The sequence below is a fragment of the Rhinopithecus roxellana genome, chromosome 10 (assembly GCF_007565055.1).
Source record: "Rhinopithecus roxellana isolate Shanxi Qingling chromosome 10, ASM756505v1, whole genome shotgun sequence".
Taxonomy (NCBI): domain Eukaryota; kingdom Metazoa; phylum Chordata; class Mammalia; order Primates; family Cercopithecidae; genus Rhinopithecus; species Rhinopithecus roxellana.
Window position 1 is genome coordinate 54,862,172 of NC_044558.1, and position 24,284 is coordinate 54,886,455.

The 24,284-nt window shown below is 47.8% G+C and overlaps 2 protein-coding genes across 8 annotated transcripts; both read left to right on the forward strand.

Moving 5' to 3' along the window:
- The first annotated feature begins 52 nt into the window (after positions 1-52).
- PAN2 (poly(A) specific ribonuclease subunit PAN2) lies at positions 53-20,064 on the forward strand. 5 transcript variants are annotated; one of them, XM_010377789.2, is made up of 28 exons: positions 53-244; positions 897-1,292; positions 5,310-5,479; positions 5,592-5,712; positions 5,879-5,956; positions 6,327-6,594; positions 6,991-7,333; positions 7,541-7,637; positions 8,482-8,601; positions 8,808-8,927; positions 9,222-9,350; positions 9,445-9,644; positions 9,753-9,889; positions 10,025-10,131; positions 10,339-10,437; positions 10,553-10,626; positions 10,728-10,875; positions 11,179-11,322; positions 11,453-11,512; positions 11,766-11,856; positions 14,568-14,725; positions 14,825-14,968; positions 15,102-15,311; positions 15,405-15,498; positions 16,166-16,363; positions 16,952-18,777; positions 19,346-19,458; positions 19,622-20,064. In XM_010377789.2, the coding sequence occupies exons 2-26, from the start codon at positions 1,011-1,013 to the stop codon at positions 16,984-16,986; spliced, it is 3,627 nt and encodes a 1,208-aa protein (XP_010376091.2). In that variant the 5' UTR covers positions 53-244; positions 897-1,010; the 3' UTR covers positions 16,987-18,777; positions 19,346-19,458; positions 19,622-20,064. The 5 variants fall into 5 exon arrangements, with proteins under 5 accessions (XP_010376091.2, XP_030794507.1, XP_030794508.1 ...); XM_030938647.1 differs by having other exon boundaries at positions 9,756-9,889; XM_030938648.1 differs by having other exon boundaries at positions 9,756-9,889; positions 15,102-15,281.
- CNPY2 (canopy FGF signaling regulator 2) lies at positions 18,262-23,834 on the forward strand. 3 transcript variants are annotated; one of them, XM_010377791.2, is made up of 6 exons: positions 18,262-18,777; positions 19,346-19,458; positions 19,622-19,737; positions 22,848-23,051; positions 23,208-23,304; positions 23,667-23,834. In XM_010377791.2, exons 2-6 carry the CDS (start codon positions 19,371-19,373, stop codon positions 23,708-23,710), a joined length of 549 nt encoding a protein of 182 aa, XP_010376093.1. In that variant the 5' UTR covers positions 18,262-18,777; positions 19,346-19,370; the 3' UTR covers positions 23,711-23,834. The 3 variants fall into 3 exon arrangements, with proteins under 3 accessions (XP_010376093.1, XP_010376095.1, XP_010376094.1); XM_010377793.2 differs by having other exon boundaries at positions 18,566-18,691; XM_010377792.2 differs by having other exon boundaries at positions 18,589-18,720.
- The last annotated feature ends 450 nt before the right edge of the window (positions 23,835-24,284 follow it).

A 24,284-nucleotide genomic window follows, 5' to 3' on the forward strand; every position in this document is an offset into this window, starting at 1 on the left:
CTCCTTCTGATTGGCTTAGATGCGCCCGGAGCCCTTCTGATTGGCTAAAATGTGCCCCGAGCCCTTCTTGATTGGAAGGCGCGCCTGGGAGTCCGGTCCTTGGCGCCGTAGTGGTTAGGTTGAGGCCCTAGGCGTGGGGGAGAACTGGGGAAACTGGAATTTCCCGCGGAGCTGACAGCGCTTGCGCTCCCCCTACTCGTTGTAATTCCACGCGCTCCAAAATATCCGCCATGGAGAAATCTTGGTAATGACCCATTCCCCGTAAGCATCCCAGGAACACATCTGACCCTTGCCCTATCCCCCTCCTCACCGCCGCCGTGGGAGAATTCTGGATAACCGATTTCTCTGGTTCCCCCAGAGAATTCTGGGTAACTAGCCGTTTCCATCACCTTCCCCTGCCCCCGCCCCAATTGTGGGTAACTGGCCATTATTGTTTTCCTCTGGGGAATCCTGGGTAGCTATTGGAGAGGATTCTGGGAAACTGACTTCTCGTTCTCCCCACCGTCCAACCCATCCGTCCTCACCCCCAGTTCTGGGAGAAAGCACCTTAGATCCCTCTACCTAACGCCAACCCCTGCAATTCTCGCTCCCTTCACCTGATGATTCAGGGCTGAATCAGGCAAGTGAGCAGTCCGAAGTGAGAAGAAAGGGAAGTCAAGGATTAGGTTAGATAATGGGGTGGTGGAGAGTACAGAGGGCCTAGCGGAGGAGAGATAGGGACAACAGTTCTACCACCTCTACCCCCACTGCCCATCCCTCCCCCGCCTGCTTCCTCCTTTGGCTGGCAGTCTCATCCCTCATGCCTGCCTCATCTCCCTCCTGTCCCATAACTTAGAAGACCCTACGTACCAGTACCTGGACCTACCCTTGACTCAGCTACCTCTTTCCCCTTACAGGCCAGGATGTCCATTCTAGGCCCACCGGTGCTGTCTTGCTGAAGGTTGGGTCAGGCATCTAAAGGGACTGTGGTAAGGGAGGGTGTGACACAGGTGTAAGCTGCCATCGTCATCATGAACTTTGAGGGTCTGGACCCTGGACTGGCAGAGTATGCCCCAGCCATGCATTCTGCCCTGGACCCTGTCCTGGATGCCCACCTGAACCCAAGTCTGCTACAGAATGTGGAGCTGGACCCAGAGGGAGTGGCCTTGGAGGCTCTTCCCGTCCAGGAATCAGTGCACATAATGGAAGGTGTCTACTCTGAATTGCACAGCGTGGTGGCTGAAGTGGGTGTACCTGTCTCTGTCTCCCACTTTGACTTGCACGAGGAGATGCTGTGGGTGGGGAGCCACGGGGTAAGAACTGTACCCCTTTGTGAGGGTTGAAAGATGTTGAAGGTCTTTATCTGGTCTTAACCAGGACAGCCGCTTTGCAGATAGCCAGTACTGAGGAGTTGTAGTGATGAGACAGCTCACTGAAGCATCAGCCTCCTGGGCTCACACAATCCTCCCACTTTAGCCTCTCAAGTAGCTGGGACTACAGGTGTGCACAACCAAAACCAGCTACTTTTTAAAAAATTGTTTAGTTGGCCGGGCGCGGTGGCTCAAGCCTGTAATCCCAGCACTTTGGGAGGCCGAGACGGGCGGATCATGAGGTCAGGAGATCGAGACCATCCTGGCTAACACGGTGAAACCCCGTCTCTACTAAAAAATACAAAAAACTAGCCGGGCGAGGTGGTGGCGCCTGTAGTCCCAGCTACTCGGGAGGCTGAGGCAGGAGAATGGCGGGAACCCGGGAGGCGGAGCTTGCAGTGAGCTGAGATCCGGCCACTGCACTCCAGCCTGGGTGACAGAGCAAGACTCCGTCTCAAAAAATAAAAAATAAAAAATTGTTTAGTCTTACTCTGTTGTCCAGGCTTGTCTCAAACTCCTGAACTCAAATGGTCCTCCTGCATAGGGCTGCCAAAGTGAAGTGCTGGAGTTACAGGTGTGAGCCACGGCGCCTGGCCAGCATCCTGCTTTTGTCACAGTTGCCCATCCAGTGTTTTGATTTATATTGATAGTTGTATTCATCACTTAGTCTGTAGCCATCCAAATCTAATCTCTGTTGCTATTGCCCCACCTCTGTTTTCTATTTTTATTATTATAGAATATTTAATGTATGATTCTGCATATCTTATATTGAATCATTTTGTCTTCTCTGGCTGATTTTAATCTCAGAGCAGTTATCAATCTTAATTTTTTAAAATCTGTATCCGTATTGCCAATATGCTATGGTGCCCAAAGGCTTTGTAAGAAATACTATGCTGTTTGGCCGGGCGTGGTGGCTCACATCTGTAATCCCAGCACTTTGGGAGGCCGAGGCAGGCGGATCACGAGGTCAGGAGATCGAGACCATCCTGGCTGACACGGTGAAACCCTGTTTCTAGTAAAAATACAAAAAATTAACTGGGCGTGGTGGCGGGTGCCTGTAGTCCCAGCTACTCAGGAGGCTGAGGCAGGAAAATCACTTGAACCCGGGAGGCAGAGGTTGCAGTGAGCCAAGATCACACCACTGCACTCCAGCCTGGGTGACAGAGCGAGACTCCGTCTCAAAAAAAGAGAAAAAAAAAGAAATACTATGCTGTCCTTTGTTTACTAATTGACTTCTTAGGTCATGAATTGTTTTTCCATTAGAAGGGATGAATTTTGTGTGTGTGATTCATTCAGTTTGGTAGGCAGTGTCTACTGCTATGCTAGGCACTGTGAATAAAGCTAAATAAAACATAATCCTTGCCCTCAAGGAGTTTACAGGACAGTGAACTAAAAAACATATACAAAAACAGATAATTTCACGGTACTAAACGCCAGTGTGAAAATCTGTACTGGATACTGGACAGGATGGAGGATAGTCAGGGCATCCAGAAGGATGTAACCCCTGAATTGAGTCTTGAAAGATGAGTAGAAATCAGATGAAAAAGATGGGAAAAGGCTGTCTAAGCATAGGATAAGCAAAGATTCCAAAGATATACAAAGCTTGGTGAGTATAAAATTGAGGAACTACAAGCAATTAGGATTTACCAGAGGAGGTAGACATTTATTCATTCAACCAGTGTTTTTTTGAGCCATATACTAGGTGTCAGACCTTGCTCTAAGGTCTAGGTTTGAAATAAGCAAGTAAACAGGAAAACATTACAATACATTCAGGTGTTGATTAGTACTCTTAAGAAAAATACTGGCTGGGCATGGTGGCTCACACCTGTAATCCCAGCACATGGGGAGGCCAAAGCAGGTGCATCACCTGAGGTCACGAGTTCAAGACCAACCTGGCCAAACATGGTGAAACCCCATCTCTACTGAAAATACAAAAACTAGCTGGGTGTGGGGACAGGCACCTGTAATCCCAGCTACTTGTGAGGCTGAGGCAGAATTGCTTGAACCTGGAAGGCAGAGGTTGCAGTGAGCTGAGATCGCACCACTGCACTCCTGCCTGGGTGACAGAGCAAGACTCCGTCTCAAAAAAAAAAAAAGAAAAATACAGTGAGGCCAGGCACAGTGGCACCTGTAATTCTGGCACTTTGATAAGCCAAGGTGGGAGGGTTGGTTGAACCCAAGAGTTCAAGACCAGTCTGGGCAACATAGCAAGACCCCATCTCTATTAAAAGAGAAATACAGTTGAGTAAGGGGGTTAAGGTAATGAAGGGTGGGAAAGGTTGCTATTTTGTTTGGTTTTGTAGTGTTTTAATTTTAATCTTTTTTCCTAATGGCCCTTTTAGAAACAATGTTGCTACTTTAGATAGTTGGTCAGGAGTTCTCTCTGATAAAGTAACATTTGAATAGAGACTTGAATGCAGCACCAAAAAGGGGAACAAGGAGGCAGAGCCCCATGCCTCTAATTCATCCTTGTGCCTCTCCTTTACTATTCTAGGCCCTCTAGAACGGAGGGAAGGTGCCATGCAAATACCTTGGGAAGGAACATTCTAGAGAACTTCATATGCCATGTTAAAATAGCTTGGACCTTGGACTTGAACCTTCAGCCACTGAAGGGCTTTTTATTTTATTTTATTTATTTATTTTTTAAGACAGACTCTCACTCTGTTGCCCAGGTTGGAGTGTAGTGGTGCCATCTCAGCTCACTGCAACCTCTGCCCCCCAGGTTCAAGTAATCCTCCTGCCTCAGCCTACCGAGTAGCTGGGACTACAGGTGTGCACCACCATGCCCAGCTAATTTTTGTATTTTCAGTAGAGATGGGGTTTCACCATATTGGCCAGGCTGGTTTCAAACTCCTGGCCTCAAGTGATCCACCTGCCTCGGCATCCCAAAGTGCTGGGATTACAGCATGAGCCACGGCGCCCAGCCTCAGATTTAGGAAATATTTAGAAAGCAAAATAGGCCAGGCGCGGTGACTCACACCTATAATCCCAGCATTTTGGGAGGCCGAGGCAGGTGGATCACCTGAGGTCAGGATTTTGAAGCCAGCCTGGCCAACATGGTGAAACCCCCTTTCTACTAAAAATACAAAAAAATAGCTAGACGTGGTGGCGCCATGTCTGTAATCCTAGCTACTTGGGAGACTGAGGCAGGAGAATTGCTTAAACCCGGGAGGCAGAGGTTGCAGTGAGCTGAGATCGTGCCATTACACTCCAGCCTGGGCAACAAGAGTGAAACTCCATCTCAAAAATTAATACATAAATAAAATTTTTAAAAAATCCTTGGTTATCTAGTGGTTAGGAAAAAAATAAATAGGACTTGACTGTCAGATATATGGCTTGGTCAACTAGGTAGATCTTGGTACCATAGAGAATACAGTAAGAAAAATTGAAATGAAATAAAAATGGTGAATTTAATTTAGGATGTCGTGAGCTTGAGGTTATGATGGGATATTTAAGGAGGTTTAGTAGTTACCGTCATCTTCTTGATATCCATGTGGCATTGGTTCCAGGATCCAAAGATACCAGATACCAAAATTCAAGGATGCCTAAATCCCTTATAGAAAATGATATAGTATTTGCATATAACCTTATGCACATCCTCCCAGATGTGAAACATAAGAAAGTCAGCTGGCCAGTGGAGAATTGGACTATGTCCCTGACTTTCTATATACTGTTCTAACCAAGTGAGCCATTACCTATTCAGGAGGGTCATTGTGAGGATAAAATGAGGTAGAGTTTACAAAAATACTGTGTAACACATTAAACAAACATAACTCAGTATTATCAGTGTCTTTATCACTAAGATTGACTGGTTCCTAGCCTTTTGCCTCAGTTGCTTCTGGTCACAAAGACCAAGCAAGAAAGGATCAAGGCTGAGCCATGTTCAGTCCCTGACCTGGCCGTAGGATGGCCCTTGCCCCTCCACTCTCACAGTGTCTCTGTTGTCTTTGTCTTCTATAGGGCCATGCCACTTCCTTTTTTGGCCCAGCCTTGGAGCGCTACTCATCCTTTCAAGTCAATGGCAGTGATGATATTCGGCAGATCCAGAGCCTGGAGAATGGTATCCTTTTTCTCACCAAGAACAATCTCAAGTACATGGCCCGTGGGGGCCTCATTATATTTGATTACCTGTAAGTGGCTTCTCAGCTCTGGACTGGGAACGAGGATGCCTCATAGGGTGGGAAGGCTAAGGGATTGGCAGCATTTAAGGCCTGGGCCCCTTAGCCTTTCCTCTCCCCATAGGCTAGATGAGAATGAGGATATGCACAGTCTCCTACTGACTGACAGCAGCACTCTACTCGTTGGTGGGCTGCAGAATCACATACTAGAGATTGATCTTAACACTGTCCAGGAGACTCAGAAGGTACAAGCCTGGAGCAAGAAAGACCTATGCAGGGTCTGAGGTTGTTGAGGGGAACAGGGTATGCTTGGGCTGGTAATGTGCCTGAGATGTGGGTATGACCTTTCTGTTCCCTTGGTCTGTGGGAAAAATCATTCTTCTCGCTGGTTTTTCCTGCTTCCCTCTCCAGTATGCAGTAGAGACGCCTGGAGTCACCATCATGAGACAGACAAATCGCTTCTTCTTCTGCGGCCACACGTCTGGCAAGGTGGCCAAGTTGCATTTCTCTTCCCACTGCAGGACCCTGTTTCACTAGATACCTGATTGGGATCTGCTTTCCCTTAACTCTGGGGTGTAGTTGGATTGGAGATGAGGGATGAGTGGAGTGAATTCACTTCCTACTCAGTGATGTTCTACTATGAGATTATTTTGCAGCTTGATGTTTTCTATGATAATGAAGTCTCCTCGAAGCGCCTTCCAGCTCTGAGCTTCTCTGTTTGCCTTTTCTGTGCTTTAAGTTTCCCTATCCTAAAGCCCTAGTTCCTTTGGTAGGGACCCCACTGGGTTAGGTAGGTGGCAGTTATTTTTCCTGATAACAGAATTTGCAGATAACTGAATTTATTTTTTATTTTTTTTAGGTTTCCCTGAGAGATCTCCGTACTTTTAAGGTGGAACATGAGTTTGATGCCTTCTCAGGAAGTCTTTCAGATTTTGATGTGCATGGCAACCTGCTAGCTGCCTGCGGCTTCTCCAGCCGCCTCACTGGCCTGGCCTGCGACCGTTTCCTCAAGGTGTATGATTTGCGCATGATGCGTGCCATCACACCACTTCAAGTACATGTGGATCCTGCCTTCTTGCGCTTCATTCCTACATATACTTCTCGTCTTGCTATCATCTCTCAGTCAGGTATGAAGGGCATATGGGATTGGGTAGGAGGGATCAATGAGCAAAGGAGAGCTAGAACCTGAACGAATACTCATCCAGAAACCTCTTTGTTGGGGAAAGAAGTAACTTTTCATCAGGGTCCCAGGGTTTTACTTGGGTTTGGCCAGAGATTAGAGCTTTTATTTTCTTGAATGTGAGGAACATGGAAAAAGGTAAAGTAGGCAAAGTAACTGTAGAATTACTCTTTGCTGAGTAGCAAACCATCTGTGGTTTATGGAAGGCATCAGGTGACATTCTGTCTGTAGGCATGGATTTGGGGCCCATCTTGCCCTGAAATCAGGAAGAGGACTGGAAGGGCATAAGAGTATGGCTCTCTTTCACTTTCTAGAGCTCAGTGGGTTTCTTCCTCCTTTGTAGGGCAGTGCCAGTTCTGTGAACCCACAGGCCTAGCCAACCCAGCAGATATCTTTCATGTGAATCCTGTGGGGCCTCTGCTAATGACATTTGACGTGTCAGCCAGCAAGCAGGCCCTGGCCTTTGGGGATTCTGAGGGCTGTGTGCACCTCTGGACTGATTCCCCGGAGCCTTCCTTCAACCCCTACTCCCGTGAGACTGAGTTTGCTTTGCCGTGTCTCGTGGACTCACTGCCTCCTCTGGACTGGAGCCAGGACCTGCTGCCTCTTTCCCTCATCCCTGTCCCACTCACCACTGACACACTTCTCTCTGACTGGCCTGCTGCCAACTCTGCTCCAGCTCCCAGGTTGTACCCTACCTCTGGGCCAAAAGGTGGGAGGGATGGGGAAAGGGCCAAGATATCAGAATTCTCTGCTAGCCTTGTTATTATTCTACTACTTTCCTGATTTTTGCCTACCTTCAGTATTTTCTTTTTCTCTGGACCCTTGAGGATTGGGGAGTGGATCTGTGTACACCACAACCATTTAAGTCCTAGCACTATACTGGATTGTAGGCGAGCACCACCTGTGGATGCAGAGATTCTGCGCACCATGAAGAAGGTGGGCTTCATTGGCTACGCACCCAATCCTCGCACCAAGCTGCGCAATCAGGTGTGTTCAGAGTGGAGGATCAGCCCCCACCCGAGCCTACTGAAGTTTCTCCTGTCTTTTTCCTTTACTAGTCTTTATTTTGTTTTTAGATCCTGTTAGTAACCTACCGAATTGATGGAACTATGCTAGGTGTTAGAAGGATAGAGAAGCTAGGGTCCTTGCTGTTAGGAAATTTAGTATTTGGTTGGTGAAGAGAAGACATAGCCATATCAGACATTATGTTCTGTTGTTAAATGCTGAAGGAATGTCATAAGCATTTAGTGCCGGAGCTGTTTGGAGAGAAAATGTTACTCCGGGCTAAAGTGACCAAGGAAGGTGTAATGAAAGAGCTGGGTATTAAGCTGGAAAGGTGGGATATAAGTTAAGTAGATAGTAACAGAGGAGAATATCCAAGATGAGAGAAGAGTGTTAGCAAAGGTCTCAAGAGGCATACATGCAAAACACATATCTGAGGAGGACTAAGTATACCAGTCTGGCCGGAGTAGATGTTGGTATTGGGATGTAGTGAGAGATTAAAGTTAGAAGTGGCCAGATTGTGAAGCTTTGAACACCAGTTTATAATAGAGGAAGTAATACACAGAAAGCAGCATTCTACAAGGGTTAATTTGGTAGTGGTGTGCTGGACAGAGTGCATATAGGGAGACCAGTGTGGATGCCATCACAGTTTTCCAGCTGTGCTGAAGCAGAGTGTTGGCAGTGGAAATAGAAAGGAAGCAGTAGATGCTGAGAATGCTATGAATGTAGAAGGTTCAGGACTTGGTGGCTGTTTCAATGTTGGGATAAATGAGGGTGAAGCCAAAGATGACAAGACATCCAACAAGGTACCTCTTCTTAAAATCCCTAGATACCTTACAGACTCAAGGAGTCAGACAGTGAATTTGACAGCTTCAGCCAGGTCACTGAGTCACCAGTAGGACGAGAAGAGGAGCCACATCTCCACATGGTTTCTAAGAAATACCGCAAGGTGCTGGGGGACATCAGGGCCTGTGGGATGTGAGGAAAGGTACCCTGGGAAGGAAGTCATATGAGAAAGGATTGAAGGACTCAGTCAGGAGGCCTTCAACTACCACCCTGGACCCAGTAGGAAGGTTCTAGGAAAGGCTATGGCTACTGGAAAGATTTGGGGACTCTGAGGATATCCTTGTCTTGCTCAGACTATTTCTGCCTTAGGTGACCATCAAATATTCCAAGCTAGGACTGGAGGACTTTGACTTCAAACACTACAATAAGACCTTGTTTGCTGGATTAGAGCCCCACATCCCCAACGCCTACTGTAACTGCATGATCCAGGTAAGGGTTGCGTATTCCTACAATTTGAACGTGCCTACTGCTTTCCTTCTTCCCTATGGCCACTCGACCCTGCTCTTTCCAGGTATCCTCAGCCATGCTCACTTTACCATGGTCTCCTCTACAATTCTTTCTTGCCTCTACAACTTTCAAGTCTCCTCTGAGCTCCACTGGTTTGGTGGACTCACTGCTTCGGTGGACTCCTGCTGTGTATTTTCCACCAGCTCACTTAACCTTCATATTTCTCCTCACCCCCAGGCCAGTTTCCTACATCAGTTCTTCTGCTTATCCCTCCAGGTGCTCTATTTCCTGGAGCCTGTACGCTGTCTAATTCAAAACCACCTTTGCCAGAAGGAGTTCTGTCTGGCATGTGAGCTGGGCTTCCTCTTTCACATGTTGGACCTCTCTCGTGGTGACCCTTGCCAGGTCAGTACCTGGAGACCTGAGACACTTAAAATGGAAGGGGAAGGAAGGTGGACACAAAAGAGAAAATAACCCCTTTCCACCAACACATTTCCAGGGCAGTAATTTTCTTCGGGCATTCCGTACTATTCCTGAGGCCTCAGCCCTTGGTCTGATCCTGGCTGACTCAGATGAGGCTTCAGGCAAGGGCAATCTGGCCAGGCTCATTCAGAGGTGGAATCGCTTCATTCTCACTCAACTGCATCAAGATATGCAGGAGCTGGAAGTACCACAGGCTTATCGAGGTGCTGGAGGCAGGTATAAAATCAGGATAGAAATAGTTAAAGCCATCATGACAGGCCCCTCTGTGATGTAAAGGGTCTCCTAACTTCCTCAATGTGCATATATCATCCTCTCCATTCTTAGCAGCTTTTGCTCATCGGGGGACTCTGTTATTGGGCAGCTCTTCAGCTGTGAGATGGAGAACTGCAGCCTCTGCCGCTGTGGCAGTGAGACCGTGCGAGCCTCATCCACCCTGCTTTTCACACTCTCCTACCCTGATGGTAGCAACAGTGGTGTACCCTTCAGCTCTGTTGGGAAGGCTCCCCAAAATGTCCTATAATGTCAGGGAGAGGGTGTTGGGGGCTCACTGTGGGTAGAAGGGAGAACCAGGAGTAAAGCATCTAATTTTCCCTCAGATAAAATTGGGAAGAACTATGACTTTGCTCAGGTGCTGAAGCGAAGCATCTGCCTGGACCAGAATACACAGGCCTGGTGTGACAACTGTGAAAAGTACCAGCCCACGGTGAGTGGACTGTTGGACTGGACTAGAGTCCTGGTCCTGCCATGGAGATTCAGCACCATCCCATGTGGGGCTGGCTCTGTCAGCACTGCCATCCAGGGATCTCTGGTGGAGTGAGGAATCCCAATTTGAGGACACAGACCCAGGTCCCTGTCCAGACTCCTTTTCCTGTACATTCCCTGCCATTCCTTGTTTGTTTTTTCCTCTCAGATTCAGACCCGCAACATCCGCCATCTGCCAGATATTCTCGTCATCAATTGTGAGGTGAACAGCTCAAAAGAGGCTGATTTCTGGAGAATGCAGGCTGAGGTAAGCACTCAGACTAGAAACAGGGCTTCAGGAATAATTTTTCATTTTATCCCTGTTCTGACCTCCATACATGATTATGTTCCTGAAGAACTGGATGTTTTTCTTTTGTGTTCAGGTTGCCTTCAAGATGGCAGTAAAGAAACATGGTGGGGAAATCTCCAAGAACAAGGAGTTTGCTTTGGCTGATTGGTAGGTGCTGTCTTGGAAGTTGTCAAATGATTGAATTGTCCAGTGGCTCCTCTTGTCAAGATCTCTTTCAGAACAAATTTCCAATTCTTCTGACCTGATAGGAAGGAACTAGGGAGTCCAGAGGGTGTGCTGGTATGTCCCTCCATTGAGGAGTTGAAGAACGTCTGGCTTCCTTTCTCCATTCGCATGAAGATGACCAAGAACAAAGGGCTGGATGTTTGCAATTGGACTGATGGGGATGAGATGCAGGTTGTTGAAAAACCGGGAAGAGGAAAGGGAATAAGGGAGAGAAGGTGGGGCAGAAGGTAAAGGGGGGCAGGGGAAGGTGAAACTTAGCAGAGGGAAAAGGAAGAGAATAAGGCCTAGTATTTACCTGTTAGGGGATTTTCTGTAGTCACTCAGTTCAGTGTTGGGGTCTTAGATGGGCTAGGATGGAGATAACCTACCCTGGTACCCCATCCCCTATACCCCCAACTCCCTGTCCTCTGTCCCCATTCCCCTCCCTTCCCCATCCTTAAACTTAGCTTAGCAGCCTGGGTACCCCCCTCACAGTGGGGCCCAGCCAGGGCAGAGGAGGAGCATGGTGTCTATGTGTATGACCTGATGGCTACTGTGGTACACATCCTGGACTCACGCACAGGGGGCAGCCTGGTGGCTCACATCAAAGTTGGAGAGACCTACCACCAGCGCAAGGAGGTGAGTGAGGTTATAGAGGGCAGGAACACTCCTGGGATGGCCACAGTGAGTCCCAGATCTGTCCTTGAGTCTGAGACAGTGGTCTAGCCATCACTTTGTATCGCCACAGGCTTTCTTTGTATTTCCATAGGGCGTTACTCACCAGCAGTGGTATCTGTTCAATGACTTTCTTATTGAACCTATTGATAAGGTTAGTTGCAACATGTTCTGTTTCTTCTTGCATTTCCCCTTTTCCTAGCATCCTTATCTTTAGGGCCCTATAGAATGCCAGGCAGATTCAACAGGGAGGGAGGAAGGAATCCTCAGAAATAAAAACCATTAGCACTTAAAAATAGCACCTGAAAAAAAAAACAAACGAGCACCTGAGTCCTGGCCTCTGTCTGAAGTGGGGAAAAGGAAAAGGGTGATATACGTTAGCCATAAGTGCTTTTTCTCTTCTATAGCATGAAGCTGTGCAGTTTGACATGAATTGGAAAGTACCTGCAATCCTTTATTATGTCAAACGGAATCTCAATTCCAGATACAACCTGAACAGTAAGTGCTACATAGTAGACCCAAGTGTGTGGGCAGTTTAGATTGGGCTTCAGGATGAGATCTGGGACATTGCTTGCAAGTACTTAGGATTGGTAACCAGTGTTAATATTTCTAGAGATACTAAAGAGATTCCTGTTTATCAGACCTTAAATTTAGAAGCACGAAATCCAGCCTGAGCAACATAGCAAGACCCCATCTCTTAAATTTTTTTTTTTTTTTGAGACGGATTCTCACTCTGTCGCCGGGGCTGGAGTGCAGTGGCCGGATCTCAGCTCACTGCAAGCTCCGCCTCCCAGGTTCCCGCCATTCTCCTGCCTCAGCCTCCCGAGTAGCTGGGACTACAGGCGCCCGCCACCTCGGCCGGCTAGTTTTTTTTTATTTTTTAGTAGAGATGGGGTTTCACAGTGTTAGCCAGGATGGTCTCGATCTCCTGACCTCGTGATCCGCCTGTCTCGGCCTCCCAAAGTGCTGGGATTACAGGTTTGAGCCACCGCGCCCGGCCTTTTTTTTTTTTTGAGATGGAGTCTCACTGTGTCACCCAGGCTGGAGTGCAATGGCACAGTCTCGGCTCACTGAAACCTCTGCCTCTTGGGTTCAAGCGATTCTCCTGCCTCAGCCTCCTGAGTAGCTGGGATTACAGACGCCCGCCACCACGCCTGGCTAATTTTTTTGTATTTTTAGTAGAGACAGGGTTTCACCATGTTGGTCAGGCTGGTCTCGAACTCCTGACCTCATGATCTGCCCGCCTCGGCCTCCCAAAGTGCTGGGATTACAGGCGTAAGCAACCACACCCAGCCTAAAAAAAGTTTTCTTTTTTTTTTTAATTAGCCTGTGTAGGCCAGGCACAGTGGCTTATGGCCTGTAATCCCAGCCATTTTGGGAGGCTGAGGTGGGCAGATCACTTGAGCTCAAGAGTTCGAGACCAGTCTGGACAACATGGTGAAACCCTGTCTCTACAAAAATTACAAAAAGTAGCCGGGTGTGGTGATGTGCTTCTGTTGTCCCAGCTACTTGGGAGGCTGAGGCAGGAGAATCACTTCAGCCTGGGAGTTGGAGGTTTCAGTGAGTCGAGATTGCATCATTGCACTCTAGCCTGGGTGACAAGAGTGAAACCCTGTCTCAAAAAAAAATTTAGCTGAGTGTGGTGGCATATACTTGTGGTCCCAGCTAAAGCTGGAGAGGTTGAGGTGGGAGGATCACTTGAGCCCAGGAGGCCAAGACTACAGTGAGTAAGCCATGATTGTACCAGAGCATACTCCAGCCTAGGCAACAGGATGAGACCCCCCCTTTTTTTTTTTTGTTGACAGAGTATCACTCTTGTTGCCCAGGCTGGAGTGCAATGGCACAATTTCAGCTCACTGTGACCTCCACCTCCCAAGTTCAAGCAGTTCTCCTGCCTCAGCCTCCCGAGTAGCTGGGACTACAGGCGCCTGCCACCATGCCCGGCTAATTTTTTGTATTTTTAGTAGAGACGGAGTTTCACCATGTTGGCCAGGTTGGTTTTGAACTCCTGACCTCGTGATCTGCCCACCTTGGCCTCCCAAAATGCTGGGATTACAGCCGTGAGCCATGGTGCCCAGCCTGAGACCCTGTCTTTAAAAAAAAAAAAAAAAAAAAAAAAAAAAACAATGCTGTAAATCTTGAGAGTGGAGTGGAAATGAGATGAGGGGGGACGTTTGGTCAGAATGGCTTAGGTTATGATGTTACATCTAATTATTCTTTTTTGTGGGACAGAGTTTCGCTCTTGTTGCCCAGGCTGGAGTGCAATGGCGTGATCTTGGCTCACTGCGACTGCGACCTCTGCCTCTTGGGTTCAAGTGATTCTCCTGCCTCAGCCTCCCAAGCAGTTGGGATTACAGGCAGGTGCCACCACGCCTGGCTAATTTTTTTTTTTTTTTTTTTTTGTCTAATTAGTAGAGACGGGTTTCACCATGTTGGCCAGGCTGGTCTTAAACTCCTGACCTGGTGATCTGCCTGCCTTGGCCTCCCAAAGTACTAGGATTACAGGTGTAAGCCACTGCACCTGTCTCATGTCTAATTATTCTTACCTCAAATGAAGATCTCTTTTGGAGGTGAGCTCCTTTTTTTTTTTTTTTTTTTGAGATGAAGTCTTGCTCTTGTTCCCCCAGGCTAGAGTGCAATGGCGCGATCTCGGCTCACTGCAACCTCCGCCTCCGGGGTTCAAGTGATTCTCCTGCCTCAGCCTTCTGAGTAGCTGGGATTACAGGCGCATACCACCACACCTGGCTAATTTTTGTATTTTTAGTAGAGACAGGGTTTCACCATGTTGGCCAGGCTGGTCTTACACTCCTGACCTCAGGTGGTCTGCCCGCCTTGGCCTCTCAAAGTGGTGGGATTATAGGCATGAGTCACCATGCCCAGCTGTGAGCTCCTTATTAAGTACCTATTTGGTATCTTTAAACCATAGTTTCTCTGTAACCTTTTTCTGGATTCTCTAAACTAAGGTCCAAGTGAAAATCTTATTCTTTATTCTCTGTGGTCTTTTCTGGTTTTTTCTCAGCATGTTTGTTGATAATTTTGTGATGTGACCTGCTCTACCTGTCCCATTTATCAGACATGATCTTTTTTCTCACGTGCTTTGATTATTGAGGGGTCACAGTGAAGACCCAGAGTCTATCAGCCACCTTGGGCTTCTCTCCCCTAGTTACTTCGCTATCCAAGCCCTGTGTCCTCTTCATTCTCCCTTCTAGTCAAGAACCCCATTGAGGCAAGTGTCTTGCTGGCTGAAGCCTCGCTGGCACGGAAGCAGCGGAAAACACATACTACCTTTATTCCACTGATGCTGAATGAGATGCCACAGATTGGGGACCTGGTGGGTCTGGATGCTGAGTTTGTCACCCTTAATGAGGTAACCAAGACCAAAGGAATGGGGCATTGCAAGAGAACTCTGAGGATATTAGGAGTTGTAAGCATTTCTCTGATTTCCTTATTAACTCTTCTCATGTAGGAGGAAGCAGAGTTACGCAGTGATGGTACCAAGTCTACCATTAAACCAAGTCAGATGTCAGTAGCCAGGATTACCTGTGTTCGGGGCCAGGGACCTAATGAGGGTATCCCCTTCATTGATGACTACATCTCTACCCAGGAGCAGGTATTAAGATACGGAGATGCAAGTGAGGCACACCCTGGTACTTATGTACAGTGCTCAAGAACCCAGGGAAGAGTGATAGGGGAAAACTCCACCTCACTTCCTGAAAAAGACTTGTCCTTTTCTCTATTCCTAGGTGGTGGATTACTTGACTCAATACTCGGGTATAAAGCCTGGTGACCTCGATGCCAAAATTTCCTCCAAGCACCTAACAACTCTCAAGTCTACCTACTTAAAACTTCGTTTTCTCATTGACATTGGAGTCAAGTTTGTGGGTCATGGCCTGCAGAAGGACTTCCGGGTCATCAACCTGATGGTTTGGCAGGGCTCTTTTAAGAGTCTTCTTGTGAGAGTGGGCCCCTCAGGGTATACATTGTGCCTTCAGAGAATGGGAAATTATAGTCCCGTACCTTAAGTCTCCCCCTTTTATCCTTGCCAGGTGCCCAAGGACCAAGTCCTTGACACTGTCTACCTGTTCCACATGCCCCGAAAACGAATGATTTCCCTGCGATTCCTTGCTTGGTACTTTCTGGGTGAGTTGCTCTGCCTTGTAGGCCCCTGTGGTGTACATTAATAGCAGAAGCAGCCATTTAAAAAAAAAGAAATCGTGTCCTTTGCAGCAACATGGATGGAGCTGTGGGCCATCATACTAAGTGAACTAACTCAGAAACAGAAAATCAGATACCACATATTCTCTCTTATAAGTTGGAACTAAACAATGAGTACATATGGACATAAGGATGGAAATAATAGACACTGGGGACTCTAAAAGTGGGGTTGGTGGGGGATGGGTGAGGGTTGAAAATTACGTATTGGGTGCATAGTTCACTATTTGCATATTAGGGATACCAGAAGCCCTGTCCTCACCAGTACATGATACACCCATGTAGCAAACATGCACATGTACCCCAAATCTAAAATAAAATTTAGACATAAAAAATAAAAGCATGGGTGGAAAAGAAAAAGTAGGAAAAGTGTTAGAGGACAAAGTGGGAGTAGGGGTGACCCTCAGTTAGTGGTGACAGTTACTAATGGATTTAATTAACGTCAATATCCCTTCTGTGCAATGAAGAAGATGTTTGACAATTTCCCTTAAGGACAGTCAGGCTTTTTAGTTTTCTGGAGTCAGGTAGGAGTGGGGAGACATGTTCCTACCTCCCTTTGCTGGGTTCCAAACTATTCCACCTTTACTTACCCCAGACCTGAAGATTCAAGCGGAAACCCATGACAGTATTGAGGATGCACGCACAGCCCTTCAGCTCTACCGAAAGTATCTGGAGCTAAGCAAAAATGGCACTGAGCCTGAGTCTTTCCACAAGGTGCTCAAGGGTCTTTATGAGAAGGGCCGAAAGATGGACTGGAAGGTGCCTGAGCCTGAGGGCCAAACAAGTCCCAAGAGTAAGACCTGGGATGGGACAAGGGAAACTGGACTGGGTGGATTTTGTATTTTGTTTGTGACAGGGTCTCACTCTTACCCAGGCTGAAGTGCAGTAGCGTGATTACAGCTCACTGCAGCCTCGACTTCCTGGGCTCAAGTGATTCTCCCACCTCAGACTCCCAAGTACCTGGGACAACAGGCACACACCACCACACCCAGCTAATTTTTGTACTTTTTGTAGAAACAGGGTTTTGCCATGTTGCCCAGGCTGGTCTTAAACTCCTGGGCTCAAGCGATCCACCCACCTTGGGCTCACAAAGTGCTGAGATTACAGGCATGAGCCCAGCGCCCCCAACTGGGTGGATTTTGATTGCACATATGGAGAATAGCACTTCACAGTTTACAAAGCACTTCATCCTCCTAACGTTCAGTGAAATACATTTTATCAAAACTCTCCGTTAACTATAACTTCCTCTTGCCCAAGTCTAAAATGTTCAGGGAAGGTCCATGCCCTTTTTTCTCTTGCATTTTTCCTTCATAGGAAGTAATGAGAAGATGCTTTTTTCTCTACTCAGCTTGAATCATGCTTTTGGTTTTGTCTCTGACAGATGCACCTGTCTTCTCCTCAGTGCTGGCGCTCTGACTACCCTTCGCAAAGAACCACTGCCCTCTCCCTTTACTGTTCTATAGCCCCAGAACTGGGAGATGGCTTCCTTAGTTGGCTATACCTTGTCCACTTCCAGTACTGGACGTGCTCAGGGTCTAGGGTCTCAGATGGTGCTATTAATAGAACTGGAACACAGCAGAATTGTTGCAAAGGTTCTAGGAGCCAGATTCATTCCTTCTTCATCCTTTGCAAAACAATGGTACAGAAACGGAGTCTAGAATTGACCCAGATAGAAAGTAATTGGTATTCTTAATATTCTGGGTCACTAATATCCAGGCAGAGAAGCTCCTGGAACCATAATTCTCAGTTCCTAGCTGGCTAGGGATTGAAGTCCTGGACAATGACAGAGGATACCACAGTAGTTCAAGACTTAGCACAAGTCACCAACTGCTTCAGGGATGCCTGGAGGGGCCAACAAGTAGAGTGTTGGTGGCCCAAGCAAACCAGTATTGCCAATACCATTTCCAAAAGGGCCTTTGGATCCTGGACAAAGCTTGGCTGCTGGCTTCATTTATTCCTGCTGATGGCTGAGAAGCATCTGTCTTCCATCCCACTGTCCTGTCCCAAGTTTTGTTCCGTTTTTTAAAAATTTGTTGTAAACTGCATGTTTTATAAAATAAAAACAAAATATCGTTTGTCATTTATCTCACTAGGGAACTGCTAGTGTGGGTTCTCTGGCTTCAGTCTTCCTCTCCTTCCTTTGAAGGTAAAGGTCCGGAATCCAAAGTTATGGATATGAAAGGGTATAATTAGGCCAGGCACAGTGGGTCACTTCTGTAATCCCAGCACTTTGGGAGGCCGAGGTGGGTGGATCACGAGGTCAGGAGTTCAAGACCAGCATGACGAAGATGGTGAAACCCCCCTATCTACTAAAAATACAAAAATTAGCCGGGCGTGGTGGATGGCGACTGTAATCCTAGCTGAGGCAGAGAATTGCTGGAACCCAGAAGGCGGAGGTTACAGTGAGCCGAGATTACGCCACTGTACGCCAGCCTGGGCGATAGGGCGAGACTCCGTCTCAACAAAAGGAAAAAAAAGGTATAATTATGCCTTTTCTGGGCAATGCTGGGTCTTTGCTGTAGCTGCCCAGTACCCTACGTCAGACTGAAGATGTACAGTATGGTTTCCCCGTTAATTGTGTAAGCCGACAAACTACAGGTCCCAGGATAGCTTGAGACCTGTAGTTGCTCACAAAGATGGGTCTGGTGCTGCTGTGCTTCCTGGGAGATGTAGTTTCCTGTGTATTGAAACCTGGGCTGCTCGCTGGCCTGCAGAGCACCGTTTTGAAGGTCCTAGCCCACCTGGGTTGGCTCACGCGCACGACTAGCCGCTCCCATACAGTACACCCGGCCTCTGTTGTCTTTTAAGGCCACTCCTGTCCTACGGCTGACCCCTGGAGGTCACGTGGAGCTGCTCGCCACGCAAGTCTGGGTCCTTCAGCGATTGACCGGGGTCCTTGCTGTCCGGGAGCCTCGCCCAAGCTGCCTGTTCGCGCGAGAGTTTGGAGGGGCGGGTTTGGGGTCGGTGTCTGATTGGGGCTCGCACCGCAGCACGCTCGAGCCCCGCTTAGGTACCAGCTAGCGCCACAGGAGCTGGGTCAGGCGGTCGCCGGGACACCCCGTGTGTGGCAAGAGGCGAAGCGCTCTGGAGGATTCCGGACAGCCCTGCTCCCCGCAGCCAGGTGTAGTTTCGGGAGCCACTGGAGCCAAAGTGAGAGTCCAGCGGTCTTCCAGCGCTTGGGCCACGGAGGCGGCCCTGGGAGCAGAGGTGGGACGGATGCGGGCGGCGAGGCGCTGGGCGCTGAGGGTTGGGGATAGACTGGAGCGAAAGCAATGGCGGAGTCCTTAGAAAGGGGGCTGAGGTCCGTACGGATAATCAACTTACGGGCTAGAGGTGGGGACGCAGGAATCTAAGGTGCGGGATCCAAATGGACCCTAATTATTGAATGCTGGCCTCCTGGCCTGACTGAGGGCTCCCTGCTGGCAGTTCCCTAGTGCCTGTAGTCCTCGCGTAATCGCCAACTTACCTCCTGTAGCTGCCACAAAGCCCCGTGAACCCTAGGCATGCAGTGCTAAAGTACCAACACCTAGGGCCTCACCTATCCACGTAGAGTCTGGGACTGAGCCCCAAGTCCTGAGCTCGCGCTCCCACCTACCGCCCTGGGGGAATCAGAGCCCTCAAGCGCTGGAACAGAGAAGCCCCTTTGTGTCCCAGCCATTTCCTGGAAAGTAGAGCCAGAGTCACAGTGAAGGCTTTGAAAGTGAGTGAGGAGTGGGGGGGTCAGGGAAAAATGGAGTCGGCTTCTCACACTTGTTTCATTCCCACACAAACCCAGGTGGAGCGACCCCATTACGCTAAAGATGAAAGGCTGGGGTTGGCTGGCCCTGCTTCTGGGGGCCCTGCTGGGAACCGCCTGGGCTCGGAGGAGCCAGGATCTCCACTGTGGAGGTAAAGGCACAACGGGAAAAAGAAGTGGAGGAAGCAGAGCCTTGGGAGGGCATGAGATCCAAGGCCTGGGAGAAGGATGAATGGAAATCCTGGGTTGATCCCATTCTCCTACACACCCTACCCCCACCCTCTCCCCTGCTCCCATTCTCTCCTCTTCCACCAGCGTGCAGGGCTCTGGTGGATGAACTAGAATGGGAAATTGCCCAGGTGGACCCCAAGAAGACCATTCAGATGGGATCTTTCCGGATCAATCCAGATGGCAGCCAGTCAGTGGTGGAGGTAACTGTTACTGTTCCCCCAAACAAAGTAGCTCACTCTGGCTTTGGATGACAATTCGACGGCTTAAAAACGACCTTGGTTTAATAGAAATGAAGAAAACAGACTCAGAGAGATAGCTAAAAGATTTGGCTCTGTCTCATTTGGAAGAGGCTGCAGGCTTATTCCCCATGCACTTGCTTCCTGGCTCCAAACCTTAATACTTTGTTTCTGCTGTAGAATTTGTTAGCAAACAGGGAGTGCCTTTTCCACGTCCACATGACTCTTTTTTACTGTAGCACTGTGGTATACATACAAACGTCCATTCAAAATCTGAGTCAGAGCTAAAAATAAAAAATGAAAAAACAGAAATAATAATAAAAGGTTTTATAATTAGGAAATTTTAGTCGAAAACAACACACATGTACACAAAGGTGTATCTAATAAGTAATATATAAGGCAATGTTAAGATTACGGTGCTAGCCTGGGCATCATGGCAAAACACCATCTCTACAAAGAAATGCAAAAGTTAGCAGTGCATGGTGGCATGTGCCTGTAGTGACTGCTACTTGGAAGGCTGAGGTGGGAGGATCACTTGAGCCTAGAAGATCACTTGAGCTCAAGAGGTCGAGGCTGCAGTAAGCCGTGATCGTGCCACTGCACTCCAACCTGGGAAACACAGCAAAACCCTGTCTCAAAAAAGACAAAACAAAACCCAGCACTTTGGGAGACTGAGGCAGGCAGATCACCTGAGGTTAGAAGTTTGAGACCAGCCTGGCCAACATGGTGAAACTCCGTCTCTACTAAAAATACAAAAAATTAGCCAGGCACAGTGGCGCATGCCTATAGTCCCAGCTACTCGGGAGGCTGAGGCAGGAAACTCAATTGAACCCAGGAGGCGGAGGTTGCAGTGAGCCAGGATCACACCACTGCACTCCATTCTGGTTGACGAGAGCAAAACTCTGTCTTGGGAAAAAAAAAAAAGATTATGGTACCTTAATAGCTGTTGTCCACAGAGCCTACACTACCTCTTTAATACTGTGCTTACTGAGGATATTAGTCTCAATTTTAAAAAATTATTATTTTTGAGTCAGAGTTTCGCTCTTGTTGCCCAGGATAGAGTGCAGTGACACGATCTTGGCTCACTGCAACCTCTGCTTCCCGGATTCAAGCGATTCTCCTGCCTCAGCCTCCCAAGTAGCTGGGATTACAGGCATGCACCACCATGCTTGGTTAATTTTGTATTTTTAGTAGAGACAGGGTTTTTCCATGTTGGTCAGGATGGTCTCAAACTCCTGACCTCAGGTGATCCACCCTCCTCGGCCTCCCAAAGTGCTGGGATTACAGGCGTGAGCCACCATGCCTGGCCAAAAATATATATATATTAATGAGAACACATGGACACAGGGAGGGGAACATCACACATCAGGTCCTGTTGGGGTGTGGGGGGCTAGGGGAGGGATAGCATTAAGAGAAATACCTAATGTAGATGACAGGTTGATAGGTGCAGCAAACCACCATGGCACATGTATACCTAGGTAACAAACCTGCACGTTCTGCACATGTATCCCAGAACTTAAAGTATAATTTAAAAAAAAAAAATTCTCTTCATCTATAGAAATTAAAAGTATAGGTTGATCAGGGTTAATCAAAAAATTCTGTTTATAACTTGGAGCTAATGTTAACTGTCTTGTTTCTTAGAATTGTACAATGAAGTGCCAGGCACGGTGGCTCATGCCTATAATCCCAGCACTTTGGGAGGCTGAGGTGGGTGGATTACCTGAAGTCAGGAGTTTGAGACCAGCCTGACCAACATGGAGAAACCCCGTCTCTACTAAAAATACAAAATTAGCTGGGCGTGGTAGCACATGCCTGTAATCCCAACTCGGGAGGCTGATGAGGCAGGAGAAATCGCTTGAACCCAGGAGGTGGAGGTTGCGGTGAGCCAAGATTGCGCCATTGCACTCCAGCCTGGGCAACAAGAGTGAAACTCCATCTCAAAAAAAAAAAAAAAGAATTGTACAATGAGGTAAAATCAAATCATATATTTGAAACTACTGCCAAGTACAGTGGCTCATACCTGTAATCCCAGCACTCTGGGAGACTGAGGTAGGCAGATCACTTGAATGCAGGAGTTCGAGACCAGCCTGGGCAACGTGGCAAAACCCTCTACAAAAAAAATACAAAAAAGTAGCTGAAGGCTGGGCGCGGTGGCTCAAGCCTGTAATCCCAGCACTTTGGGAGGCCGAGACGGGCGGATCACAAGGTCAGGAGATCGAGACCATCCTGGCAGACAAGGTGAAACCCCGTCTCTACTAAAAAATACAAAAAAACTAGCCGGGCGAGGTGGCGGGCACCTGTAGTCCCAGCTACTCGGGAGGCTGAGGCAGGAGAATGGCATGAACCCTGGAGGCGGAGCTTGCAGTGAGCCGAGATGGCGCCACTGCACTCCAGCCTGGGCGACAGAGGGAGACTCCGTCTCAAAAAAAAAAAAAAAGTAGCTGAGCCTGGTGGTGGTGCGCACCTGTGAGAGGATGAGGTGGGAGGATCGCCTGAGCCTGGGAGAGCCAAGCTGTAGTGAGCCTCAGTCATCACACCACTGCACTCTAGCCTAGGCAACACAGTGAGGCCTGTCTCAAAAAAAAAAAAAAAAAAAAAAAAAAGTACTTTGAAACTATCAAGTAAACCATACTAATTAAAAACCACTCTAGGCCGGGCACAGTGGCTCACATCTATAATCCCAGCACTTTGGGATGCCGAAGCGGGCAGATCACCTGAGGTCTGGAGTTTGAGACCAGCCTGACCAACATGGAGAAACCCCATCTCTACTAAAAATACAAAAGTTAGCTGGGTGTGGTGGTGCATGTCTGTAATCCCAGCTACTCAGGAGGCTGAGGCAGGAGAATCACTTGAACCCAGGAGGCGGAGGTTGCACCATTGTACTCCAGCCTGGGCAACAAGAGCAAAACCCCATCTCAGGAAAAAAAAAAAAAAAACTAATTAAAAATTAAAGTCAATTAGGGAAAGCTTTTTAGAATAGGTTGTTAGAGCTAGATTTGGAAAGAAAAGTAAGGATATAAATTACTAATGTACAGAGGTAGAAGAGAGTGACCCAAGGCTGAGGACATTTCTAGGTGCCTTATGCCCGCTCAGAGGCCCACCTCACAGAGCTGCTGGAGGAGATATGTGACCGGATGAAGGAGTATGGGGAACAGATTGATCCTTCCACCCATCGCAAGAACTATGTACGTGTAGTGGGCCGGAATGGAGAATCCAATGACCTGGACCTACAAGGCATCCGAATTGACTCAGATATCAGTGGCACCCTCAAGTTTGCGGTGAGCTGTGGGAATCAGTAGCTGGTTCTTGGACGTTAAGGGGTTGTTGGAGAACCAATTAGAAAGTTAGGCTGATATCCTTGTCCTCCTCTTTGGAAGTGAAGGCAAGAGGCCTTTTATTGCCCTGTGTCACCCATTTCTCCCTTGGGTTGGCAGTGTGAGAGCATTGTGGAGGAATACGAGGATGAACTCATTGAATTCTTTTCCCGAGAGGCTGACAATGTTAAAGACAAACTTTGCAGTAAGCGAACAGGTAAGCTGCCCCCACTTTATCTCCTGTTCTGGTAGCTCTGTGGAACCTGATATTCCCTAACTCACCCATACACCCCCATCCCAGAAACCTCTGGTATTAGCTCAAGAGCTGTCTTCCATTTCCCTTGGCTTAGAGACTTGGGGTGTTCCTACCCATTTTCTGTCAGCTTTCAGAATTTGTGTCCCCTTGACCCTGAGATACAGGTGAGAGGGCAGTGGGGATGTTTTATCATTTATAAGCATATATTCTGCAGAATGGTAGTTGGTGTGTGTTTGTGTCAGCTTGGTCTGGGAAATTTTCTCAATACTGGCACATATCAGTATGAGAGTGGCATTTTCCTTTAAATTGTTTGCCATTTGCAGATCTTTGTGACCATGCCCTGCATATATCGCATGATGAGCTATGAACCACTGGAGCAGCCCACACTGGCTTGATGGATCACCCCCAGGAGGGGAAAATGGTGGCAATGCCTTTTATATATTATGTTTTTACTGAAATGAACTGAAAAAATATGAAACCAAAAGTACAAACTGTGTTGTCTTTTCATGCCCGGAATTGCCCTTACATTAAGCTTGAAAATAAGGAGTTATAGACAGGAAAGATAATGGAGGAGAAAGAAGAGTTTTGGGATTGACACAGGATAAAGGTAGGAGAGGCCTGAACCTTTAATTTTTCTATCTTCTGAGATTCCATTCCACTCATAAACTAGATAAGCTTTCAGTCAGTGCCTACTCAATACCATGTCTTTAGGGTCTAATTTTGGAGAAGAGAGGAACCTCCATGAGGAAGCAGGGGAACATAAGTGTATGGTAGTGTAGAATTCTAGAAATCCCTTGTGTTCATGGCTGTTGAAACATAAAGTAAGACAGAGCTTGGTCTTGAAGGAAATAATGGACATGCATTATTCTTCCTTCCCTCCCCATCTAGATGGAGGGACCAGCAAGAACAGAGACAGGAAGGGGAAAATGGATGTGACCAAC